The following is a 23,709-nucleotide window of genomic DNA, read 5'->3' as shown; positions in this document are numbered from 1 at the left end:
AACCTGTTGTAAATTGTTCATCATAGTCCCCTGATAGAGAAATGACCATTGCCAGACATTTTTAGTGGTGGGTTACCCCCGGCAGACGGCCCCATATGATGACAAACCCAAAAATGGGCTGGATCAGTTGGTGAGGTTACCTATTCAAACCTGTTTAAAAAAATGTCAATATGGTCCTCTGACAGAAAAATTACCACAGCCAGACATTTTTGTTGGTGGGTTACACCAGCAGATGCCCCTGTATGATGGCACCTCAAAAATGGGCTAGATCAGCTGGTGAGGCTACCAATTGTTAAACGCCTGCAACTGCCAGAGTTAGGCCTATTTCAGACCAGAATGGGGAATTGGGACGAGACGAAAGCGATTTTTACCGGCGGTGGAGAAAATGGAAACAGAACTTTGCTTTTATTTTTATTTTATTTCAAGTTATTTTAGTTTACATAATGTTTATCTTACTTTACTGTACAGCACATTGAATTGCATTTATGTATGAAATGCACTTTACAAATAAAAATGCCTTGCCTTGCCTTCCACACCAACACGATGGTAGACAGGACGCGGGAGCTGCTCTGCATTTGGAAAATAGAGCTTGAGCAGAATTTTGACGGCAGTGGCAGGTAGTGTCCTGTTGAAATGAATGGCAAAGTAGCAAACTAGCATTGTATATGGGGAGATTTTGAACAGGACTGGCTGTGCTCGCCAACACTGTCGGTGCGAAAGGCCGAGTAACACACCGCCTGATACCCGGCTGTCTTCTCGCTACTGACACGCCACGCTCTTGTGTGTATCTGGCCCTATATCAGAAAAAACGGGCCACAAAGCTTGCCCAAAAACTTGGGCGCACACAAAGCGACTTCATGTATTATAGAGTACAAACTCACAAGATTTATTGCAAAAAAGGTTGACCATCTAGAGAGTGAAGGTCTCAAGGACTGGTGAAAATTCGAGCACTTCTTTAAATTTAATGAGCAAAACATAAAGTCGCCTGTATTAAAAGTCGGTCATTGTAGAAGCCTTGGCCTCCGAAATCAAATCTTTTTATGTACCAATTATAGACCATTAGCACACAACATTTGGTGCAAATCTGTCCACTCTTTCAAAAGGTAAAGTATTTACACAAAATACCTTTCTGAGTGGCCAGCAAAAAATAATAATTTCAATCAAAAAGATCCATGTCACTTTTTTTCTAACACACTGTACGGGATAAAGGAGCTGATCCATGCCACATGTACAGTAATATCCCATCATCTGAAGGCCTCAGAGCACCACTCCAGATTTTTTTTTTTCAAATCTAAAGTGGCCAATTGATGGGATTGGACTGTCATTTGGATCGAGCTGAAGACTGCTGAAGGTTGGTTCAAACATTTTCTATTATCATTTAATATCATTTTATATCATTATATAGTCCTATCTTTCTTTGCCCCTTATTGTTGAGCTCTACATTTATGTATATATGTACGTGTGTACTAGGGCCGTAATGATATTGTATCGAACCAAGAAATTGTGATACACAGATTCACAATACTGTATCGCGATAATAGGAGGCAGCATCATGATACGCCCTTTTAACGTTTTGATACAGGCCAGAAAACAACTACATGATATGAAGTGATAGTGCTTCCAAACAATCATTATTATATAGAAACTTTTAAAAAGTAACAGTAGCCTCTTGTAACCTGTTCTACCTACAAACTATCATAGTTTTTATTCATAAAGTTTATAATGTTGGCAAATGTGAAATAGTGTGGTGTATCGAACTGTAGCTTATGAATAGTGATTCAAACCGAATCGTGAGTTGAGTGTATTGTTACACTTCTAGTGTGTACATATCTCTGTATATCAGAAGGTTACAAAATCACTGCCTGAAAAAAACCCATTCTTCCAGATGGCTTAGGATCTAAGAGACTAAGTATTTGAATTGATAGGCCTGAATATTCAATTGCTAGGCCTAAGAATTATGTAAGTCTATAGCCTCCTACTATGAATTCTGTTGGTCATTTGAATCGTTATCTTATCATCATCATCTATCTTGCGTCAGTGTGCTGAAATGTACCAAGATGGACAGTGACAACGAGGCGGGAGAAGAGCCAACAGAGAACAATGGCTTTGAAGAAGGACTGGGCCAACAAAGTATGCCACTTATCAGTGGAATTAATGAAAATGCAGAGGTTAGTACTTTATTTGACCACTGGCTATTCTTCTGTGCCCTCATTCTGTGCCCTCATTTATTCACAAAATCATAATTAATTGAATGTACATATGTTGTATCTGAATGGGAAACATTCGAACTGAACCAGCTCAACTGACAACTCTCTTTGACATTCTGTCTTAGCAGGAAATCAGAATGGAAACTGATCACATATGTTTCATCTGTCAGAAAGAGCTGGAAGATCAGAGCAGACTTAAGTCATTTGTTGAAAAGACCTGGGATTCACTCAACCGAGCTATCAAATTACGTAAGGAACTCAAGTCGGACAAATTTCAGGATGCCACCAGAAGAATGTCTGACTGCAGTGGGCATTACATACATTTTCAATATCACCCAAGGTGTTACAGCAACTACACAGCTGTGAAACGCCCTGCTGCACAAGCTTCTGAAGTCCCTGACAAAAAGATGCAAGTGGCAACCAGACGAAGGAGTTCCATTCCAAAAACAGATGAGCAAGGATTGTTAAAAGGCACCTGCATTTTCTGTGGGAAAGATAGAAAGAAAGTAAAGGGAAAGGAGGAGCCAAGACTGAAAGTGGCTACTCTGTCAGGCTGTGAGGCATTATTTACACGGTCTGTCAACTCCCAGAATGAAAGAGTCAAATCTCTCGTCCGGAGTGGGGTTGATCTGATAGCCAAAGAAGCTGAATACCACAAGTCCTGCCGTGTCCTTTTCGACAAAGAAACAGAGGAACAGCCAAAAACAAGCACAAATACCTCTTACCACTTCCACACTTCCGCATTCAAGTCAGTCTGCAGCTACATCGAAAGTCAAGTTCTTCAGAAAAAACAGTCAACAATGGTCTCTACACTAGTCGACTTCTACAAGGCAGAGTATACTGGGCAAGGTGGAACCAAGACTGATATAGCATCATATTCATCTCAGTGCCTTGTAAGAAAGATCAAGGAAAAATTTGGACAAGAAGTTGCTGTTGCTCTGCTAGATTCCAGAAGAGGTAATTTTCTGTACAATTCAACATTGACTGAAGACGATGCTAGATCCAGACTTTATGATGATGCAGAAAAGTTTAGACAGGATGAAAAAATTCGCTGGGTGGCCCTTCACCTTCGATCCCAGATACTCCAGCTACCAAGAACCAGGACACCACACCCAACCACAGTACAGAGTTTGAAGGAGTGTGCACCAGAAACCCCAGCCCAGCTGGACCTATTCTTCCATTGTCTTCTTGGTGGCATAAAAGAAGACAATCAGCAAGACAGTGACTCAACATACCGTAAGGTCAATGCTATGGCATCAGATGCGATCTACAATGTTACCCGGGGAAATGTGAAACCCTGGAAGCACACAATTTTGGGATTAGGCCTCACATCTCTGACAGGATCCAAACTGGCAATGCAAATTCTAAACAGAGAAGGTCATTGCATTGACTATTCTGCAACAAAAGCATTAGAAACAGAATTTGCCTACTCTATTGAGTCTGAGGAACGTGACGCACCAGATGGGATTTACCTCCACCCAGGTCTGGCCACAGGATGTGTGTGGGATAACAATGATGCAGATGTTGAGACGCTTGATGGAAAGGCCACTCTCCATATCACAGTTGGTCACACTTATCAAAACATACAAGATGTACAGCTACATGGAGAATCTACTGCATGTGTGCAGTTTCAGCCAGGAAGAAACAGACGAAAGTTTCAGGGAAAGGAGCACCAGATACCACACTTCAGGAAAGATCTGCATAAGGCACAGTTCATTAGCATAACTAATGTTGCACAGGAACAAGAAGCATCTGGCAGTGCTTCACCTTCTTCAGAGCCTTCAGAGTACCACAACAGATGTCACCTCAAGCCACTGGACCTGTATTGGTTCCTCAAATTGAAAGATGGAAATACCCCGCTCTACGCTGGATTCATTAGTCAGTTCACCACAGACCCATTGCCACTTCACAGGATATGCTACATGGATCCGATACTGAATTCCCCAACCAGGAATGATGTAGTCCGGGAAACCATGACCCGAACCATGAACATAGCTAAGGAAACTGGACAGGACTATGCGGTTGTGACATATGATTTGGCTGTTGCAACAAAAGCCTACTCCATCCAGTCCTTGGAAGCACCACAATTTGACAAACTTCTAGTGATGCTTGGAAACTTCCACATTGAACTGGCCTTCTTTGGAGCACTTGGAACCTTCATCAGTGAATGTGGAATTGAATTCATTCTATCCGAGTCTGGTACACTGGCTGAAGGATCCATGATTGGTTTCATTAAAGGAAAATTCTACAACAGATGCACCCGGATTCATCAACTACTTGCAAACGTCCTTGAACTGAAAATTTACGATCGCTTCATCGCTGAGCTGCCAGTTGAACAGTATGAATTGTTCAAAGACATGATGCGGAGTGTACCATCAGATATGAGTCAGGTAGATGCCTACCTCAATGACACAGTGATTACACATCATCTGGTTCAGTATGAAGAATTTCTTCAGAAGATGGTTGAAGGAAGCCATGGACAAACAGCTCAATACTGGGCACTGTATGTATACTTAGTCAACAGGTTGCACCGAGAGCTGCAGCGATGTGTCAAAACCAATGACGTCACAGGCTACATCAGTATCCTACCAGCTGTGTTGGAGGTCTTCTATGGACTCAATCGGCCAAACTACGCCAGATGGGGAAGTCTGTTTCTACAGAAATTGGAAAGTGCCCCATTCCAGGTTCGCCAACTTCTTGACAATGGTGCATTTTCAGTCCGAAGAACAAGAAAGGCATACAGTCGCTCAGCAGTGGATCTTTCCTTGGAACAGACCGTCAACCGCGATGCAGCATCACAGTCCAAGGGTATAGTTGCATTCCGGAATTCAGAGAGTGCTACGAGAAGATGGTCCATTACAATGGCACAGCGGGCTATGGCAGTTACTGAACTAAGATGTCTGACAGGCCTTGACCAGGGAGAAACGGCTGCAGCTCAGTGTCGTCGGTCGAGAATGAAAACTGACCACAAACAGATGAATGCTATTCGAGAAAAAATGGATGAATTTTGTGACCCCTTCTCTGATGCAGTTTCTAGTTCACTTGTGAATATAGCCACTGGAAGGGCAGCAACAAATGCCACTGAATCTTACCTGTTGAATACTCTGAAAAGGGGAAAGATGGCCAGAGAACAATTCCAGTTTGAGTGGGATAACGACAGCAACCGCTTTCTAAAACCTGTGAAGAGAATCCGTGTTGAAAACTTTGCTGCTGAAAATGCAAAGAAAAGACCAAAAACTCCGGCCTCTGAGATGAAAACACAAGTTGCTGAAAGCCTGAGGGACATGTTCATTCGAATAATGATTGTTGTGTCTGAAAACACAACATTTGACCTCCAGAATGTGCTTTCCTATCCAATTACAGATTATCCACTCTCACTGGCACACTGTGACGGAACAAGAGTGAAGTCTGACAAGGCTGCACTTCTCAAGAAATTGGAATCTCTTCAGAATACCATCACTGAAGTAGAGCACCCAAGACGATTTGTGACAGTTTATGACGGGGGACTTGTCCTGCATTCTGTCCTATCACAGACAAACATTGGTGCATCATATGCTTCCGTAGCAAGGAGAATTTTGTCCATGATTTGTTCTGAGGGAATGACAACTGACGTGCATTTGTGTCTTGACACATACAGAGAAAACTCAATCAAAGACAGTGAGAGGAAGTTGCGTGGTGCTGTGGATACACCATACATCATAACAGGGCCAGAGCAAACATTCCGCCAGAGTGGTCAAAAGTTACTGCACAACGTGAATCTCAAAAAGCAGCTGTCCTTGTTTCTTTTGCGTGAGTGGAAAAATGACCACTACCTCAAGCTACTTGCTGGTAAAACACTCTTCGTGTCATATGGAGGCAAATGCTACAAGTATGTGCCAGACTATGAATGCCAGAGCATCACTGTGGAAGAACCAACTTACCTTCAAGGTAATCACGAAGAGGCCGACACACTGATCGCCTTCCATGTTGCAAACATTACAGGAGATGTGGTAGTAAGGGCTTCTGACACAGACGTGTTGGTCATACTGATTGGTGCACTTGGCAATCTACAACCAGAGAACCGAGCCATCAGAACGGTCATCATAGACTGTGGATCAGGCAACAACAGGAGGTACATTAATGTCACCAACATTGTCAACAATCTGGAAGACCTCAAGCCAGGATTATCAAGAGCTATGCCAGGATACCATGCATTCACTGGATGTGACTTCACTTCAGCCTTTTTCAGGTAAGTTTGTAAACATGTGGAATGTGTACATTTACAGTATAAATAGCAAATACTCTGTTTGTACATGTTTGTGTGTATACAGTAGTGTGTGTGTGTGTGTGTGTGTGTGTGTGTGTGTGTGTGTGTGTGTGTGTGTGTGTGTGTGTGTGTGTGTGTGTGTGTGTGTGTGTGTGTGTGTGTGTGTGTGTCAGGGATGTGAATATGGGAATAATTATTGTCAAAATCTATTTCAGAAAAGGTAAACTAAAGCCACTGAACATCATCGAGAAAGATGACACCGACTTATTTGTGAAGTTCTTGATCAGCCTGGGCAACAGAAGTAGCCATGTGGATATTGAGACAGCTTCTGAATTTGTCTGCCGCATATATGGACAGAGAAAAACACGAGACACAAACGAGGCACGCTACCTGAAACTGATGGAGATGAGTGGAAACATCAGTAAGGCAAGTTCAGTTTTCTCAGTACCAGTTCCGTACATGCACAACACCCTGCCCAACCCCCATCCTATGCAAAAAATATACCCCTCCAGGTACCCCTTCACTGACCATGTTCAGAAAGCACCTGAAACTGATCTTTTGTCAGAGGCATTTGGCTGCTAGTTACCAAAAACACATGTACTTACGCATGCACGCATGCACGCACGCGTGCACACACACACACACACACACACACACACACACACACACACACACACACACACACACACACACACACACACACACACGTTGACCTATTCCTCTCATTTGAACAGGAGAGTCCACTGGCGAATGTGAAGAGGGTTGATTGTGCCTTGCTGCCACCATCACGACGAGCTCTGGAGATGCATGTCCTTAGAGCACGTTATGTGAGTATTGTCTGGACAATGGCAACACTGCCATGTCCGACAGATGGCTTGTCAGTGACCGAATATGGGTGGAGTGTGAAAGATGGACTGTTGCAGCCGAACTGGTTCAATGGACCATCTATTCCACAACACTTATTCTCAGTGGGTACCAAGTCACACAGTCAGGAGGACAACACAGAGGCGGAGTCCTCAGATGAGGCTTGGAGTGAGGAGTCTGAAGACTCAGACCAGGAGGACTGACACTATGGTTCACTGTCTCATACACACCTCGATTTAGAGGTAAATTAATATTGTTATATGTTGTGCTGTACTGCTATGTTACACGTTATGTGTTCATACTGTTTGTTAGTTTTACTTTCTATGGTTAAGCAATTTACAGAAAGCAGTTCCAATAATAAACTGATTGAATTGAACAATAAACTCACTGTCAATGTGTTCATTTGTCAAGTTTGTCACTTTGACTGATGTAACCACACACTCTGTGGTCACGGGGATACTCATCTACTGGAAATGTCAGAGGATCATTATTGACAAAAGGTTTCAACTGGTAACCCCACCAGTAACCCCACCAGAATTTTACCCATTAATCGATGTCTGATGAGCCCCATCCACCAACACAAATGTGTGTAAGTCTGCCCCACCAGCTGATGAGCCCATTTTTGGGTGTCATCATTCGGGGGCCGTCTGCCGGGGGTAACCCACCACTAAAAATGTCTGGCAATGGTCATTTCTCTATCAGGGGACTATGATGAACAATTTACAACAGGTTTCAAGTGGTAACCTCACCAACTGATCTAGCCCATTTTTGGGGGTGTCATCATTCGGGGGCGTCTGCCGGGGGTAACCCACCACTAAAAATGTCTGGCAGTGGTCATTTCTCTATCAGGGGACTATGATGAACAATTTACAACAGGTTTCAAGTGGTAACCTCACCAACTGATCTAGCCCATTTTCCACCCCTCACTTAATGATGTCTGGCAAGCCCCGCCCACCACTAAAAACATCTGGCAGTGGCCATTCCTCAATCAGGGGACCATGGCAAACAATTTGCAACAGGTTTCAAGTGGTAACCTCACCAACTAATCTAGCCCATTTTTGGGGTGCTAGTTTTACAACCCCCCTGGCCACACCCACCAGAGGGAACCCGGCAGACGTGCCGTTCCTCTATCTGGGGACCATGCCAGACATGGTAGTACCAATAAAAATTGGTAACCTTCCCAACTAGGCTGACCCCTCTGGGCTCCTGGTCTATAAATTGGAATTGTGGTTTGTAGACTTGCTGCTATGGCCCAAAAAGGAAAACACACAAATCCCCAAGGCAAGTGTGTGTAGTGAGCAAGGTTGTGACGTCATCTTCATGCGCCTCACCATGGACGCAGTTTTTGCCTAAGCAGCCGACAAAAATCAACTGTCTGGACGTAGCGTTATCTTGGATCGTTTGTTCTGTATTTTCTTTAGGTAAGATTTCATGAAAGCTCGATTATGGTGGTTTATTTCCTCATCTTCTTTAACCGATAAACTAGCACTTGCTGTTTATAGGCAATCTGTGTTGTAAATTCTGTGTTGAATACAAGGGCTAGCATGGTCATAGCATGGCTAGCATGGTCACCTGGCTTTCCGAAAGTTCATTTTATGCATGATAATCTGTGTGATAACTATGATAGCTGCCTGGTGCAAATAATGGTCATGACAGAAACTAGTAACACCCATCAAATCTTTAAAAATGAATATAGGTGTAGTCCGTGCCGTGGAAGTCAACACATCGTTGCAAATTAATATGTGTACACATGCCATGGGAGCCTTCTCTGTGTCAACACTGAGTTGACTTGTCTGTCTGCAATATTAACCCACATTTAATATTCCTGGGGGTTTAGGATGCCACTGCCACCGGCTTTATTGGCCCGTCTTGCGAAGAGAGGGATCTTGAAACAGTCAGAACATGGTAAGTTGTCAATGTAAGACACACAATTGTTGCCGCTCCAGCATTGAGGATCCTGTACTCAGCCGCACCCCTCCCCCCATTCAACCACTAGCTTTAATGTCCCTGTGTGTTTACTACACTACATCGTATAAGGAGACATTCGCCTTTTACATGCAGTGAACTCTCTGCAACAAAGCAGTGCTTTTAGTGTTCTTTTAAAGAAAACCCTTCAGGAATCCACAATGCCCAAGAGAAAGGGAGCCGATGGAGAGGCCAAGGAAGAGCCCCAGAGAAGATCAGCAAGATTATCTTCGAAGCCTGCACCTCCCAAACCTGAGCCCAAGCCCAAAAAGACAGCCAAGAAGGACAAGGCAGTGAACGACAAGAAAGAAGACAAAAAGGCCAAGGCGAAAGCCAAGGAGACCACAGAGCCTGAGGCCAACGAGGAAAACCACGCAGAAAACAACGGAGAGGCCAAGGCCGAGGAGGTCGAGGCAGCCCCTGAGGAGGAAGCTGCGGAGGAAGCCAAGTCTGAGTAACAGCACTGCCCCGTCTCTCAGTTCCCCCTCCTCCTCTCTTGTTCTCACCGTTCCCCCCATCTTCCTCTTCTCCTCCCCTTCCTCTCACCATCTCTTCTCCAGCCCATCTCCAGTCCCAGGAAAGCCCGAGCCTCTTGTGTGGTTTGCCCCGACTCTCTCCAAGGCGTATTGATAAAACAGAGGAATATTTTTATCGATGATTTTATAAGTATCAGTACAGATTTTTAGCACAAACAAAAAAAAAGAGAAGAAAGGAAAAGCTAGACAGTCGGAGCAGCTGACCCGACGTTGCCGCTATCATATCAAGAGTCTGCGAGCAAGAAAAAAATCACACAAAACACATACACACACCATACAACAAAACCCTTTTTCTGTTATTTTTTCCTTCTTTTATAAAAACAGCGTTCATGATTGTCGATAGCTTGTCTGGTCTAGACAGAGTGTAGCTGCGTGTAAAGAAGTAGTGTGTGTCGTCCCTTTTGCGTTTGCGAGCCGTCTCCTTTTACCTGTAAGCCCCATAACACGTTTTAACATGAGTGAATATCTCTCTCTTTTTTAATGACTTTTCATCTGTGCAGTGGGTTTTTTCTGGCTTTTATTCGTCTTCTGCCCGGAAATTGGGGTTCATTTTTTTTTGTTTTTCGTTTTCATTTCAGTGTATTTGTCCATAAAGAAAGAGGAATTAGAACATCTGACAACATTCCAAGCAGTGTAATAAACATGGAACATTGAGTTGACGTAACTCTGGAAAAGAAAAAAATTATGAATGAAATTAAAATTCCCTGCTGAAACACCAGAGAGAAAGAAATAAACACAATAAAATATTTTGTTAAAACAAAATGACAAACATAAAAAGAACCAATACCAGCTTGTTCTAGGTCTTGCTGTTGTTCAAAAAGCGATTTTCTAAATGCTAATTTTTTTTAAGGATTTAAATTTCATGCAGGTGACTGTAAAACCACTCTGATGTTCTGGATGTCTCTTAATAAAAGAAAACCTTGGAATTTTCCTCAAAAAAAAAAAAAAAAAAAAAAAAAAAAAGGATCCTGTACTTGTAGAATAACACAATATTTCACAATCACAGCTGTGGAAACTTGGAAAGTAATACGCATTTGGGTATGCACTTCTTTTCATTAGAAACGGAAGAGGAGATCATCGCTGAGGATTATGATGATAACGATGTCGACTATGAGGCCACCAGAGTAGAGAATCTGCCAACCAACTGGTACAAAGTATTTGACCCTGATTGGTAAGCACTCATCTTTACATTTTTTCATATAAGCTCTATTGCTTATATAACGGCGGTTGTGTCACTTTTCTACTGGTTGCGCCTTAATTTTCCTATCACCTATATTGGTTGTGCAATGTTTACATGTTAACATGAATAAAACTGGTTGTGTTTTCAGTGGCCTACCCTACTACTGGAATGTAGAAACGGATCTGGTGTCATGGCTCTCCCCGAATGACCCTGGTGCTGTTATAACCAAAGCTGCAAAGAAGCAGAAAGGTGAGGGTCCTGGTTGTGAATTCAGCATGCTGTGATGGTGCCTATCAAACATTATTCAGCCAATTAAGAACACTGAAAGGAGAATTCATGTCAACATTATTGCTCCCTTTACTCTGGACTTGTCAGCACCTGAAGCCATGTCATTTTTTTTGTTCAGCCCTTTCCGAGATTTTGGACAGGCAATGGGGACATGGATTTGTTTATATATATGAGTCGTAACATATTTCAAATATCATCTCAAAAGTTAGTGCTGTGTTGTAAGGCATCTGCTGATGTTGAAATCAATGATGTTTGTTTAATGATATGAATAATACACTTCAAATAATATGTAAACAAACCCTCGAGGAATGGGCTGAACAATTGCATGTTGAAATTGGTTGGAGTTCTCCTCTAATTAAGTGGCAGAGAATTTAAATGTTTGAAAGATATTTCATCACTTTTCCTTCTCAGGCGGTTCAGGAGACATCAGAGAGGAGCGTCCAGGTGAAAAGAATGACCGGGAGAAGGAGAGGGAGAGAGAACGAGAACGGGAGAGGGAACGGGAAAGAGAGAGGGAACGAGAGGAGGGGAGAGAGCGGGAGCGGCGAATGCAGAGGAGAGAAGATGCTGGCCCGTACAACAAACAAAAAAGAGGTAACATTCACACCAAGATGCAGTGTTGGGCAAAGGGTTTGTCAGTGGGACCTGTAGCCAGAGGATTGTCGGTTCAGTTCGACACTTCCAAGTACGTAGGGGGAGTAAATAACCAGAGCTCTTCCCTGTCCTCCTCCTGAGGTGTGGTACCATACCGAGTACGTACCCCCTTGGGCCAACCATGTGAGCGCATTTGTTTGAGTGACAGCCGTTTCCGAACAATCTGAGGTTGCAGAGGGACTCCTTGCTGCACAGACGGACTGTTTGTAAATGGAAAACCTATTTATATACTGTGTCAGAATGACGATGGGACTTTCCCAGTAATATTTTAAAAACATTGCTTGTTAGGTGGCGATGTGTTGCTAAATGAATATCTATGTAAATCCACCAACTGCTTTTTGTTGCCATCTGTCTTTCCCCTGCAGGGAGAGATCGCAAAGCAGAGGAGATGGACCCTATGGATCCCAGTGCCTATTCAGATGCCCCGAGGTAGGAGATGATCTCCAATCCCAAAGATGTTTTTGCTGAGACTGTTTTACTAGTTTAGGGCCTGAAAAGGTTGTCATACGTAACGTTATTTTCCGTAGATGGTCTGGCTGCAGTTAGATTGACATGGAGCTCTTGACTTGATGTTAAAAAGGGAACACTCTTAAAGGTGCACTGTGTAGGATTGGTGTCCAGGGTGCAACTAGGCTGCTCATTGAAACTACTGCCTATTGCCAAATTCGATCTTGTCATGAAGATTTACTAAGTAATAAACTAATATTTACCATTATGATCAAAGTACAGCAAGTTTTGCAGCTATGTGTATTTCTGGACATTCAAAATGGCGGACATGGAGAAGATCCCCCTTTTCATGTATGAAAAGTGCACTTTTCCTAGTCGTATGAATAGTTAGAATTTGATGGCGGTGGTAAGTATTTGTGAAAAAAAGATAATAATTGTGAATGGGCAGCATGAATTCTGGAAATAAACTACTAAAAATATTACACAGTGCACCCTTATGAACTTCAGAGGGTAAACATTACACAGTAGCCAGGCCCTCTCTAGGTCATGGAGAGTGCTAGGTAGAACTGGTTTATCAGGCTGCTGTGTTGCCTGCAAGCAAGTTCTTTGTGAATTTCACTTGCGCTCAGTTGCAATTGGGGGGAAATAAGTTTATTTTATTTTTTAATACAAGTACGTTAGCAGGCTTATTATGAGGACAAGAGGGTGTTGGGAGGCTTATGATGAGCTCATGGGGACGTTTGTTTAAAAAAAGGTTGAGAACCACTGATTGTAACTGAATGAACAACACTTTCCCCTTTGTCTTCAGGGGCTCATGGTCTACCGGCCTCCCCAAGCGTAACGAGGCAAAGACGGGCGCGGACACCACTGCGGCTGGGCCCCTCTTCCAGCAGCGTCCATACCCCAGTCCTGGAGCCGTCCTGCGGGCCAACGCGGAGCTCGTCAAGCGGAAGTTGGAAGAGGAAGCAGCAGCAGCAGAAGAGGAGGAGGACGACGATTGACCTGACCTCCGTACAGATGGAGATCCTGTGGAGAGGGAGAGCCTGAAGCCTGGACAACACCATCCCCCACCCACCCCCACAATCTGCTGTTCTGTAAACCTGCTCTGCATCGCACCCTAGGGGTCATATGTATACATCACTTCACAATCTGCTGTTCTCTAACCCTGTGGGGTATACTAAGAAGCTGGTTCAGGAGTAAACCAGGTTAAGCTAAGAGGTAAATCATCTAATAGAAGAGCCTAGAGTCCTCTTACTTTCTTAATAAAAAGAGGACTGCAGGCACTTCTATTAGATGATTTACCTCTTTACCTGGTTCTTAAGAAAATAAGGACTCCAGGCTCTTCTATTATATGATTTACCTCTTTAACTTAGCCTGGTTTACTCCTGAACCAGCTTCTTAGTATAGGCCCCAGGTCTGCATCGGACCCTCTGCGTCATCAGTGTACCATTGGAAGGAGGGAAGAAGCCACTGCAGTGTAGCGTGTACAAAAATGTCAAACTGTGAGTAATGACTGGAGTCGATTCAAGCTGATCTTCACATCCCAGGTCACACAAAGTCGTATTGTACATTACTATGCGTGCCGAACTGGTTCACGTGAAGCGGCGTCCAGCTCTCTCAGTCCTTATCCTCATTACGTCCTCGTAATTGTTCTAATTAGACCCGTGAAGAGGAAGTAGTTGCTCTAATCCAATCAAAATCCATCCTGGCATGTGGCGCTCTCCTCTCCCCTATAATAATCTGCATAGTTTTTTGTCCGCATCATATGAGGCATATGGTGCAGGGCTATAGCCTACTTCTGTCTCACTGCAAGGGGCTGTGTTCCATGGGCTGTGGGCTAAGGCTTGGCATGGCTGCTCTGCTCTCCTGGCCTGAGCATCTGTGCCGTGGGGAGGGAGAGAGAGAGAGCGGCTTGTGTCCTCTGCTGCCTCTGAAGGTCTTTTGTGTTTTGCTTGTGTCAGCTTTGGGAGGCCCGTTGCAGAGAATCTGATTGAATTAGCTGCTGTCCAGGTCACCTGGCACTGGCTCTCTTCCCTCAGACACATGTGGGTGGGATGGGATGGTGGGGGTGGGGGTGGGTGGGCAGGCGCTTCTTGGCCTATTGTAAATACCATTTTTACTTTTTTTGTTGTTGCTTTGAACAGGACAATGTTTTTTTTTTTTTTTAATCTTGTGTAAAATCTTTTTCAGTGTGACTTGAGCAACATTTGCAAAGCCAGGATGTAAGAAAGCAAGTTGTCATTTTCAGAGAAATAAAATGTTTTGAAGAAATATAGAAGTTACTTTTAGTCTCATCTTTGGTAAAAGGTAAAATAATGTGATCATGCAACTGTGCAAACCTGTGGCATACATTTCCACATATTTCGCTTCCTCATGCCCTGCCACATAAACTATATAGATAATTGTTAAAAAAAAATACTTCCAGCTAGGAAATTACACTTTTTGCTATATAACCTTAGCCTGGTTCCTACCAGACCTCCGTATGTGTGCTCTGGAGCCCCCTGGTGGCACTCCAAACACACACATCGGTCTGGGAGCATGTGGCAGGATTCAATTTCTGGACTCTAAAAATAATGCAGAGCATTTATCACTTCAATATCACTGGCAGCTCACATTGAGGAGTCACAGGTCATATTATAGACCATATTGACGCTTTAGAGATCAACAGAAAATGGTTTTGAAAGAATTTGTTGATATTGAAGCAATAAATGCTGCGATTATTTTTTGACTGTAGAAATGGAATCCTGCTACATGCTCCCAGACCTAGTAGTGGAGCTCACAAAGCTGTGCGGAACTACAGGTCGGGCAAGAGCCAGGCAAATATAACCTGACCTGCATACTCAGTTAAACCTCTGAATTACCCTTCCACTCCATTTTGGATGGGAAACATTCATTACCAACAATCTCGATGTTAAAGGTGCACTGTAGGATGGTGGCCAGAGTAGGTACCCAACTATGCTGCTCATTGAAACTGTGCTGCTTTTTACCAAATTTGATTTTTTGATGAATATTTACTAAATAAACCAATATTTATTTACTAGCATGACCAAAGCACAATATGTTTTGCAGATAAAAATGTCTTTCTGGAAATTCAAAATTGGTGCGATGATATCAGACAGGGTTCTCACATTCATAAATGAGGGGCTAACTGGTGTGTGCCTCTGGTGTGTAGTCTCAGCAAGTAGTCTGTGACAAACACCTCTTCTGCCAAAGCACTAGCTTTAAAAAAATGACTAAAATTATTACTAGACCTGTGTGGAAAGATGGGGAGATGTCAATTGTCTCGAGTGCACGTTTGTTATTCATTACGCCGATAAAAGTACGCAGAATAAGCCCAAGGCAGAACTTTGCAGAACTACACAACCCACTGCTTGAGACGTAGTAAAATATAAACATGCCTTTGAGAGGCAGCGGGGGCGGATCTAGCCATTTTGGGGCCTTAGGCAAAATATAAATATGGGGCCCTCAAAAGTCATCATATAGACATAAAATTCTGTATTTCAGTGATATTTTAGTATTTTGTCTCATTTATATCTGATTACTTTGGTGGACAAATTAAGATCAAGCCTAGTTTTTGTGCTATTACCGCGACTGCTGTGACAGTCTATGGAGGTAAGAGTTGATCGGGGCCCTAGGCAATTGCCTAGGTTTGCCTAATGGAAAGTCCGCCTTTGAAAGGCAGCATGGGATTCGGCTTCCTGCTGGCATCTCACTCTCACCACACACCGCTGCCGCTGTGCCTTAAAACTCAGCCCCCGCCAAGCAAGCGCTTGATAAATCACACTGCTTTTGCAAATGAGACTCATATTTCCACCAAGCTTCCCCCATAACTGTCACCATCGCCTTGGGTAGCGGAGGGCTCCATCTCTGTCAGGGACAGGGGATCTCGGATGAACAAACTGCGGCCGTTTTTTAACACACACACCCCCCCCCCCCTACTGCCGAGCCTTGGAGCTCGGAGACAGCACTGTGACAGACGGATGCCGGGGCAACTGGCGGCTGACGTGATATTTTTTATTACAAAAATCTCAGGTAACATCAATAAACATCATCTTACAGACGGTATAAAAATACAAGGGAGGAGGCGTGTGCTGGGCGTGGAGGGGGAGGGGATGTTTGTGGGGGGGGTTGTGGGAGGGGTAAGGGGTGGGTATGGGTGGGTGTTAGTATGGGGGCGTTGTGACAGGTGGTTTGGGTGGTGATGGAGATGCCCCCTCTCCCTCTTTGGGCACACTCCAGATTGGCAGCCGGCGAGTTAGTGGGAGTAGAGTGAGGAGGAGGAGGAAGAGGACAGGGGAGAGGAAGGGAGAGAAATAGAGAGAGAAGAGTAGGTGAGCACAGTGGGAGTAGAATGAGGAGGAGGAGGACAGGATAGAGGAAGAGGAGGACAGGATAGAGGAAGAGAGGAGAGAGAGTAGGGGGGTAGGTGAGCACAGTGGGAATGAATGAGGAGGTGGAGGAGGAGGACGAGGACAGGGGAGAGAAATAGAGAGTAGGGAGTAAGTGAGCACAGTGGGAATGAATGTGGAGGAGGAGGACAGGGGAGAGGAATAGAGAGGAAAGAGAGTAGGGAGTAGGTGAGCACAGTGGGAATGAATGAGGAGGTGGAAGGATGGGTTTGGAATGGCAGAGAGAGAGAGGGTAGAGGCAGAGAGAGAGAAGGGGGTGAGAGAAAACAAAGAGGGGAGCAGAGAGGAGAGGAAAGGTGAGAAAGAAGAGTAGCGGAAGGTAGACAGGGAAGAGGGGAGGAGAGAAGCTAAAAGGTAGAGAGAGGGGAGCCATAGGGATCCGGGCAGGTGGGCAGTGGAGAGGGGAGCGTAGGGATCCGGGCAGGTGGGCAGTGGAGAGGGGAGCGTAGGGATCCGGGTGGGCGGGCGTCGGGGCACGTCAGTGGTCGACTCCGCCCACATAGTGGCAGATGGAGTCGTAGTCCAGCGTGAACACCTGCTCCTCGTAGCGCTCCAGCTGCACCATGGCAACGCACTTCTCCTTATCGCGCTGCAGAATACGGCCCACCTGGGGGACGCACACATGTACACGCACACGCACAAACACGTACGCACAGCCAGACATACACCGACCACGCGCACACACACACACACACACACACACACACACACAGATATGCGTGTACATGTAGAGAGAGAGAGAGAGAGAGAGACACAGAGACAGAGACAGAGACAGAGACAGAGACAGAGACAGAGACAGAGACAGACAGACACAGACACAGACACACAGACACACACACACACACACACACACACACACACACACACACTGCTGTTAGTGCTGACATCAGCGTTTTCACTCCCTGGGCTTTTCCACGTGGCCCATGAATCCCCCACATAGCTGATCACACATCACACCGGCACGCCAGCTTTTAATTCAGGCGATGGCACAAATCTCGCCATAATTATTTCCTGGGTGTCACGGCATCTTTAGTTATTGCCTCTGCTCGAGGCAATAATGTTTTTCGCCCGTGACCATTTGTTGCCTCAGTCAGCTGACGTTAAGTGTTTGATGTTGCAGCATTAAACAAAAAATAAATAAACTGCGGGTTGGAGTTTCCTATACGACATGGTGGTGGTAAGGTGCAACGAACGGTTGAGATGAAACTCATTCCAATTTTTCGAAGCGTGACATATCAGACTCATGGGCGCCTGCACAGGTTTCACTGTTTTGCTGTGGATTGCGCTCCATGAGGGGTATATGTAATAATGTGTCGTTTTGGTTTCCAATGTCAAACAGGTTTTTTTTTTGATGCTCTATTAAACACCTTCCACGTAATACCTTAAACAAGTGTACAGCATTAATGTTAATTAAAATGTAAAAAGTTTACATTAAGTGAGAAGTGTGTGATGAGCCATAGCGTCACAAAGTCACACATGGGACATTCTGAAATAGGGTGCCACCAAAATGTTACTTTTACTGCAGCAAATACTAGTTCATCAAACTTAAAGGGGCTCAATGTAGGATTACGTAATTTGCTTGGTGCCCGTAGCATGCCTGTCTCAAAATCTACACCGTCATGAAAAAATGCTGTTTAACTAATCTCGCTGTGAGAATGTTTGTCACAGAATGCCAGCAGTTGACACAAATGTGAATATGTATCTGTCGGTATGTAAGGCATTTTTTTCTAATGAAAAGTTTCCCACGACACTCATGCGGGTCGCTCTGTCAGAAGTTATATGAGAGATTCTCAGCGGACGGACCGTGGAAGTGGTCGCGAGAGTCATCGTTCACTTACAGTATTAATGACTCAAATAAGGGACAGTGATTAATTAAGCTTTTATTCCTACATTGTGCCCCTTTAAATAATAGTAATTTAAATAATAATGATCTGGCTCTAAATGAACACCAGCCAACTGGCCAAATGCTGGTGAAATTTCAATTTGGCTGGTAGACCAATTTACTAGGCACTTTGACCCATTAGTGCCTAGGGTGTTTGGCTAGTAAGATTAACATCTACAAGCCATTTTGGCTGGTGATGAAAAAAAGTTGATTTAGAGCCCTGATAATAATAGGCAGTGCACCAAAGCCCTTTAATGTCTATGTCCATGTGAAAAATGCTGGTGGGGTGAGCCATTACCTGTCCTCTATGCTGCCCCACCACCATTACATTACATGACATATACAGGTAAGCCCTATACAGGTGAGCCCTACCTGTCCTCTATGCTGCCCCACTACCACCATTACATTACATTACATGACATATACAGGTGAGCCCTACACAGGTGAGCCCTACACAGGTGAGCCCTACACAGGTGAGCCCTACACAGGTGAGCCATACAGGCAGAGATTCTTTAAGTATATAGAGATATGCCAACATAATAGGTTTCTATGGGCACCTAACGCGACCAGGTTCCGGTCTGCCTAAAGGGCCGTGTCATAATGCTCCTACAATGAATAGAACAGTCCTTAGGTCTGCCTAGGTCTGCCTAAGGGGGGCCATAATAGAACCAGGAAACAATGGGCCAACGGAACCTCTCTCTCTCTACTCTCTCTGATACAGGTGAGCCATACCTGTCCTCTATGCTGGCCCACCACCACCATGATGTGTTCTGTGTCACTCTTAGGAACCATCGTCTCCAGCATCCCCTGCTTCACATCTGTGGAAGGAAACGGAAGTTTTATATAAGTTTAATATATATACACTATGTGTGTGTGTGTGTGTGTGTGTGTGTGTGCGTGTGTGTGTATGTGTGTGTGTGTGTGTGTGTGTGTGTGTATATATTCTCTTTGGATATTTAATCTTTTATTTATAGTGTTTCCAGTAGTCTCCACAGAACATTTGTGTTTTAAATGTTGCAGTTTCACTTGAGATATGACACGTTTTGTAAAGCAATCTTAGAAATTACATTTGCAACAAAATCAAGTTATATTTTCAGGGGACCTACTGAAGGTGAGGTTTGTTTGTAAAGGTGGCCACCTTCAATATAGGCCTCAAGAGCAGGTGGAAATCCTGGTTTGTGTTCACAGTACGGTCCTTGTGGAACTTAAAAAAAAAAAAAATGAAGTGGCCCTTTGAATGAAAAAGGTACTTCACCCCTGCTATAAAGCCTATATTTTTTGTGTATGTATATTTTTTGTGATTATTTTCTGATGCTGACCGTCCAAAATGCGTCCATCTTCTGTTCGACACACACATGTGTATGGGGTCAACACGTCCTCCACTCTCATCTGAAATTAAAAAAACAAACACAGATGAACTTCTGGTACAATGTAACATGGTCATTCAAGTGACCATGTCTAGAGCGCAACAAGGGTAAACAACACAACCATTGAAATGACACCAGATGTTCAGCAGTATTCCTAATTTCCTGCAAATGTAAGATGATTGGAGGTTGGAACATACATTAATTATACTTATTATATGGTGTGACGTCATCGGTAGAATGCTCCATTCATTTCAATGGGGCTCCCCAACGTCCGCACGTCGGTTATTTTTCGATAACGGACGGGTTGGTCTATAACAGACCGCTGTCAATGGCAACAAGACTTTTCACTGCTAAAGCGACTTTTCAACAAGACTCTAATCAGCTGCTGTGATAGACAACACCTGTTGTCCTGGCTACCTAGCTGTTGCCTAGCGGTGTTCCACAACGGCACTGTTTTGTTTTGCGCAGCAACAATCTTTTGACATGAAAAACTATAATAAACTTAACATTAAATAGGCCTAAAGAAATGTCCCCGCCATGTGTGAATCATTCAAGTATATCCATATAATAAGCGGGTTAACGTTCGGCGAGTCGGTCGCTTTGTGGAATAGTAGCACTTCAGAGAGAACAAGACCCCTCCGCTCCGCGTCGGGGTCTAAAGATTCTCTCTGTCGTGCTGCTATTCCACGGTAGCGACCTTCTCGCCGAACGTTAACCCTTACTGAAAATGCATACAGGGACGAAAGATTTTAGGATTTTGAAGGGATGCAACACAATTCAGACATTAAGTCAAAATAACTCTGCGATATTATCTAGAATGGAGTTATCTTTCTCTGAAAGGGAAAATAGCCACACACGCTTTCAGAAAATGAGCAGTTGTTCCAGGCTCTTCTATTAGATGATGTACCTGTTCTTAACCTGGCTTACTCCTGAACCAGCTTCTTAGAATAGGCCCCATGGCTCTGAAACTGTGTACCAACTAGAGGAGGACATTTTTCAGGAATTCCTGTGGGTCCCGCCGGTCCTGCAGGATTCCCGCGGGATAGGAGACAAAATGTTTAAGATGAACGGGAGCGGGGCAGGAGCAAGAATAAAGATGAATGGGAGCGGGCAGGAGCGGCAATAAAAATGAACGTGAGCGGGAATGCCGCTTATTTTTTTCTTTAAAAAACAAACAAAAAACCGAACGTTTTTTTGACGATACGGGATTGGGGTTGATTTTGAGTGAGAGTGGGCAGAATTGGGAGACATTCTTTTCAAGAGTGGACGGGATGGGATTTGTTTCTTTTACTCCAGTCCGGGATGGGACGGGATAGGAGATTTTTTTTCTGGGACCGGGATGGGACGGGAGTGAAAATCCACTCCCGTGTCATGCTCTAGTACCAACCTTTGAGTTGTAGTAGCGGCCCCCTTTAAAGGTCTTGTCAATGAAGCGCACCCTGAGGTCCCTCTGCAGCCACGAGGGGGTGGGCGGGGCCGCACGAGACTCCTTGGGGGGTGGGGCCTTGTCTCTATCCCTGGTGAGAGAGGGAGGCAGGGAGAGAAAGAAAGAAATAGAGAGGGAGGGAGGGAGAGAAAGAAAGACAGAGAGATTGTAAAAACAAAGGTGATACACACTCCGCGCTTCTAAATTAACAATCCGGTGCAACCAGAGCAGGACTAAATAATAAGTACAAAGGAAAAAGAATCTGGTGCCACACGGATGTCTATTTTCTGTTATCTATTTTTTCAGTGCAGTAAGACTAACGTTTCGACATGACTCTGATGAAGATGCATGTCGAAACGTTATCTTACTGCACTGAACAAATAAATAGCAGAAAATAGACATCCGTGTGGCACCAGATTCTTTTTCCTAAAGACAGAGAGATATGAGGCACGTCCAGATTATCCATAAGGGCCAGGGGCACCAACAATTTTTGACCATTGATGGGGCAGCACAAGACACAAACTTAACATACTGTTTATACTTCATACATAAAGGGGGCACCAGTGAGGTACAGTGGCTTAACACAGTCCTGGATGGAGAGAGGGGAGAGATAGAGGGATGGAAGACGAATGAGAGAGGGAGAGGATTATGGAGAGATTGTGAAAAAGAGAGTGAGACAGAAGAGAGAGAGAGCGAGAAGAGAAGGAGAGATGATGGAGGAGAAAGAGTGGGATGGATTATAGAGAGAGGTAGAAGGAGAGAGAGACACAGAAAGAGAAAAAAAGAAAGGGGGAGGGAAGAGCGGAGGGCAGAGGGAGAGAGAGAGAGAGAGAGAGAGAGAGAGAGAGAGAGAGAGAGAGAGAGAGAGAGAAGGGGAGAGAGAGAGAGAGAGAGAGATTGAGAGAGACAGAGAGAGAGAGAGAGAGAGAGAGAGAGAGAGAGAGAGAGAGAGAGAGAGAGAGAGAGATTGTCAGTGATGGATGAGTGCTGGGGGCTCCTCTGGAGGTGCCGTTTGGCCTCTGTGGCCGTAGCGCTCGATAGCAGCCAAGCCCCCAGGCAGCCGACACCTGATGAAATCCTTCCAGAGGAGAGGAGAGAGGAGAGGAGAGGAGAGGAGAGGAGAGGAGAGGAGAGGGGGAGAGGAGAGGAGAGGAGAGGAGAGGAGAGGAGGAGAGAGGAGAGGAGAGGAGGAGAGAGGAGAGGAGAGGAGAGCGCCAGAGGAGAGGGGAGGAGAGGAGAGGAGAGGAGAGGGGAGAGGGGGAGAGAGGAGAGGAGGGGAGAGGAGAGAGGAGAGGAGAGTAGAGGAGAAGAGAGGAGAAGAGGAGGAGAGGAGAGGAGGGGAGGGGAGGGGAGGGGAGAGGTGAGGAGAGGAGAGCGCCAGAGGACCGGTCAATACCCTCCAACCGCCACCCCACCATACCATACCCCCACTCCACCCCAGCCCAGCCCAGCCCACCCCACCCCACCCCAGCCCAGCCCCAAACAGCCAATACCCCCAAGGATAAGTGTCAGCCTCACAAGCATTTTAACCCGATTACGCATGCAGAGCAGCCTCGTAAATCAAGAGGAATGTTTGTTGCAGTTGCGTCCGTCCGGCTGGCTAGCCTGGGAAATCCCATGCTGCTTTGCACATGTTCCGATCTGAAAGACAGCGTGGGGTCTATCCCTCAGCGAGAGTTCCCGATCATGGTCTCAAATCAGAGATCAGGGAGGCGTGGAAAGGCGATGACTGCCGTTTGTTTGACTAGACACAACTGACACGATTGTATCATTTGGCATACGTAGCCCATAGCCACATTCATAACGCCCAATAAACAGCCATCATCAATCGTAAACCACACACCCCCTACAGGATTTACAGTAGACAGATCTCCAGACCTTATCTCACTTGTTTGCTTTTTTTTTGTATTTATGGGGCTTTTCATGCCTTTTTTAATTGTCTATAGACCCTTTAGAGTTTGTAAACAGGTATGACGTAATTTGGCAGCGTGCGCACCGCTGCCTCAAAATCGTCCATGCTCTGTTCACTTGTACAGAGACTCGAGTTTTTTCCGAAATAAGATAATGGATGTTCGCGCTAACCTCAGATATGCAGTGGGCACCACGGACACAGGTATTCCTGGCGATGTCATCAGTCCAGTCAGTAGTTTAATGTCTTGTAACAACAAACATCTCCTATGCTTCTGGAACAGCCTTCAGAACGGCAGTTTTTCTCTCCTTAGGGTCTGCACTGTCACC

The 23,709-nt window shown here is 44.8% G+C and overlaps 4 protein-coding genes across 4 annotated transcripts in view; 3 read left to right on the top strand and 1 right to left on the bottom strand.

Annotated features, from left to right (window-relative positions):
- Positions 1–543: 543 nt before the first annotated feature.
- On the top strand, positions 544–7,520 carry LOC134456421 (uncharacterized). Its single transcript, XM_063207784.1, has 4 exons — positions 544–617; positions 5,845–6,435; positions 6,669–6,874; positions 7,423–7,520. Exons 1-4 carry the CDS (start codon positions 544–546, stop codon positions 7,518–7,520), a joined length of 969 nt encoding a protein of 322 aa, XP_063063854.1.
- Positions 7,521–8,618: 1,098 nt separating this feature from the next.
- Positions 8,619–14,447, top strand: pqbp1 (polyglutamine binding protein 1). Its single transcript, XM_063207914.1, has 7 exons — positions 8,619–8,738; positions 9,155–9,222; positions 10,878–10,989; positions 11,147–11,247; positions 11,698–11,880; positions 12,306–12,369; positions 13,196–14,447. The coding sequence occupies exons 2-7, from the start codon at positions 9,156–9,158 to the stop codon at positions 13,386–13,388; spliced, it is 720 nt and encodes a 239-aa protein (XP_063063984.1). The 5' UTR covers positions 8,619–8,738; position 9,155; the 3' UTR covers positions 13,389–14,447.
- Positions 9,298–10,749, top strand: LOC134457536 (non-histone chromosomal protein HMG-14A-like). The gene has a single exon (XM_063209545.1). It carries the CDS (start codon positions 9,444–9,446, stop codon positions 9,738–9,740), a length of 297 nt encoding a protein of 98 aa, XP_063065615.1. The 5' UTR covers positions 9,298–9,443; the 3' UTR covers positions 9,741–10,749.
- Positions 14,448–16,384: 1,937 nt separating the features above from the next.
- Positions 16,385–23,709, bottom strand: part of gpkow (G patch domain and KOW motifs) — a 35,960-nt gene continuing 28,635 nt past the window's right edge. The window contains exons 8-11 of the mRNA XM_063207920.1: positions 21,433–21,562; positions 19,998–20,067; positions 19,411–19,496; positions 16,385–17,403 (exon numbers count right to left, since the gene is read on the bottom strand). Of these exons, the coding sequence (XP_063063990.1) occupies positions 17,275–17,403; positions 19,411–19,496; positions 19,998–20,067; positions 21,433–21,562 (415 nt within the window). The 3' untranslated portion in view covers positions 16,385–17,274. The remainder of the gene's footprint in view (positions 17,404–19,410; positions 19,497–19,997; positions 20,068–21,432; positions 21,563–23,709) is intronic.

This window comes from Engraulis encrasicolus, chromosome 10 (assembly GCF_034702125.1).
Source record: "Engraulis encrasicolus isolate BLACKSEA-1 chromosome 10, IST_EnEncr_1.0, whole genome shotgun sequence".
Lineage (NCBI taxonomy): Eukaryota > Metazoa > Chordata > Actinopteri > Clupeiformes > Engraulidae > Engraulis > Engraulis encrasicolus.
This window is presented reverse-complemented; position numbering and strand designations above follow the sequence as displayed.

Bases quoted from the DNA above. Each gene is read 5' to 3' on its own strand.
- pqbp1 (XM_063207914.1), top strand. From the start codon at position 9,156: ATGCCACTGCCACCGGCTTTATTGGCCCGTCTTGCGAAGAGAGGGATC. The intron at 9,223-10,877 runs GTAAGTTGTCAA...TCTTTTCATTAG, and splicing joins CTTGAAACAGTCAGAACATG to AAACGGAAGAGGAGATCATC. The intron at 12,370-13,195 runs GTAGGAGATGAT...CTTTGTCTTCAG, and splicing joins GCCTATTCAGATGCCCCGAG to GGGCTCATGGTCTACCGGCC.
- LOC134457536 (XM_063209545.1), top strand. From the start codon at position 9,444: ATGCCCAAGAGAAAGGGAGCCGATGGAGAGGCCAAGGAAGAGCCCCAG.
- LOC134456421 (XM_063207784.1), top strand. From the start codon at position 544: ATGGTAGACAGGACGCGGGAGCTGCTCTGCATTTGGAAAATAGAGCTT. The intron at 6,436-6,668 runs GTAAGTTTGTAA...AATCTATTTCAG, and splicing joins TTCACTTCAGCCTTTTTCAG to AAAAGGTAAACTAAAGCCAC. The intron at 6,875-7,422 runs GTAAGGCAAGTT...ACTTATTCTCAG, and splicing joins GGAGATGAGTGGAAACATCA to TGGGTACCAAGTCACACAGT.